Source organism: Pinus tabuliformis, chromosome 7 (assembly GCF_031772625.1).
Source record: "Pinus tabuliformis cultivar Carrire ecotype Pingquan chromosome 7, CPIR1, whole genome shotgun sequence".
Taxonomy (NCBI): Eukaryota; Viridiplantae; Streptophyta; class Pinopsida; order Pinales; family Pinaceae; genus Pinus; species Pinus tabuliformis.
In genome coordinates, this window is record NC_142293.1 from 455,113,046 (window position 1) to 455,115,168 (window position 2,123).

Below are 2,123 nucleotides of genomic sequence, written 5' to 3' on the forward strand. Positions count from 1 at the left end.
CAGGCGTGAGCACCCCGTGTCGCCCTACCTGTGGCTGTCCACACATTTCTGCGTTTAGTCAGCCCATCGTGCGAGCTCATCTGCTAACCAACACCTTGCTACTGCAGAGCTAAGTATTTGCGTAGCTCGCACATTGCTTGCCCTTTTACAACTCTCCATCACCACCTTAATATGAGTGTTAACTAATTTGGGTGGGGGCTTCGGCCATGAGCCAAGTCGACCCACCCCTATGTTTTTTCCACCATCGGCTCGAGGTAGGGGTGCCCACACACGGGACTACCTAGCCGCCTATATAACATGGTCCAATACTTAGTCGCATTTCCAGTTTTATGACTTTGCATTTCTCTGTTAGCTCGTCAGCTTCATTGGGTGCGTGCGCTCGCTCGAAGAGTCGCCTCCAAGCTCACCACTTCCCAACGAGTCGCACGTCGCTCATTTGTTTCCAATGTTTACACATGCTCGGTGGGCGCACCCAAGCCGCCAAAACATCGCAATAACCTGTGGGCATTACATTCTCCCCCACCTAAGGTCATTTCCATCCTCGGCAATCCGACTAAACTTTGTAGCTTCCTGTCGTACTTCGCAATCTTTCACTTCCATCTCCAAAGTGAGTCCTCCATTTCCCTGCTGTCTTCTTCTGGTGCATCCTTCTATCTAATAAGAAATTCTCGTCTTGTGTGGCTCTCAATTCCTATTGTCTAAAGATTCAAAATCTTCTCCATCACAAGGTTTGGTGTGTTGACAATCATGGGTAGTCCCCTTGGTCGTTCCACTTTCTTCGGATGTTCTGCACGAAGTCGACATTTCTTCAAATTACTGATATGGAAAACTCGATGTTTCATATGCATATGGCGCGGAAGCTCCAACTCATAGGCAACCTCCCCCACTCACTTCTTAACCTGGAATGGTCCCTCATACTTCCTCGTCAATGATCTCACAGTCCCCTTAGGTGGTTGAAACTGATCTTCGGTAATCCTGAGGAACACCATGTCCCCCACACTGATGTGTGCATCCCATCTATCTTTATCTGCCCATTTCTTCATTTTCCTTGCAGCTTCATGCAAGTGCACCTGTGCTAACTGCAAGCTCTCATCCCAAGTCTTCATGAAATTCTTCGCATGAGGACTCCTGAAAAAAGCTCCTGTCACTACAATAAGCAGTGTGGCTGGCATTTGTCCATTCACTAACTCAAATGGACTATACCCTGTCGCAGAACTATTTTGTATGTTGTAGCTAAACTGAGCTACATCTAAGAGTCCAAGCCAATTCTTCTCATCAGCCATCACATAATGTATCAAGTAATCCTCCAGCAATGCGTCGATCCTCTCTGTCTGCCCATCTGTCTGCGGATGATAACTCGAACTCATCAACAACTCTGTCCTGACTAGCTTGAACAATGTGGTCCAAAATCTGCCTGTAAATCGCGGATCTCGGTCCTATACAATGCTCAATGACATTCCCCAATACTTCACTATGTTCTTGAAGAACAACTCCACAGTCCGCTTGACTCCACAAGGTATCTTTGTTGGAACAAAGACAACATACTTGGAGAAATGATCAACCATGAACATGATCCCGTTATACCCCTATACCTGCGATAACTGAGTGATGAAGTCCATCGAGACACTCATCCATGGTCTCTTAGGAATCGGTAAAGGCTACAATAGACCTCCTTGCCTATGAGTATCCGATTTGTCCTGCTGACAAATTATGTACGTATGTACATACTCCTCCACATCCTCTCTCATCTTCTCTCGGAAGAACCCTCTCTCCAATAATGCCAGAGAACGACCCTGCCCTGGGTGGCCAGCCCATGGAGAATCGCGGCATTCCTTTAAAAGGTCCCTCCTAAGCCCGGATGACTTTGGAACATAGAGTCAGTTTCCAAAGAACAAGAATCCATCTTGGAGAAAGAACTTTTGTGACTTCTCCTCCTTTATCTGCTTCACTATATTCTATGCCTGAGTATCAATTTGAATGCTTTCCTTGAGCTTATTCTGCATCTCTTCTATCATCTGTACTCAACTCCTACTTCGTGATGCCCAGTCTTCCTCCTCCTCCAATGCTACTAGTTGTCCCTTTCTATTAAGGGCATTTGCCACGACATTGAGTCTACCTGGCCT

General features: G+C 46.5%; 1 protein-coding gene across 1 annotated transcript; it reads right to left on the reverse strand.

Annotated features, from left to right (window-relative positions):
* Nucleotides 1–887: 887 nt before the first annotated feature.
* LOC149247930 (uncharacterized) lies at nucleotides 888–1,283 on the reverse strand. The gene has a single exon (XM_089446305.1). The coding sequence runs from the start codon at nucleotides 1,281–1,283 to the stop codon at nucleotides 888–890; it is 396 nt and encodes a 131-aa protein (XP_089302431.1).
* Between the last annotated feature and the right edge of the window lie 840 nt (nucleotides 1,284–2,123).

Bases quoted from the DNA above. Each gene is read 5' to 3' on its own strand.
- LOC149247930 (XM_089446305.1), bottom strand. From the start codon at position 1,283: ATGGCTGATGAGAAGAATTGGCTTGGACTCTTAGATGTAGCTCAGTTT.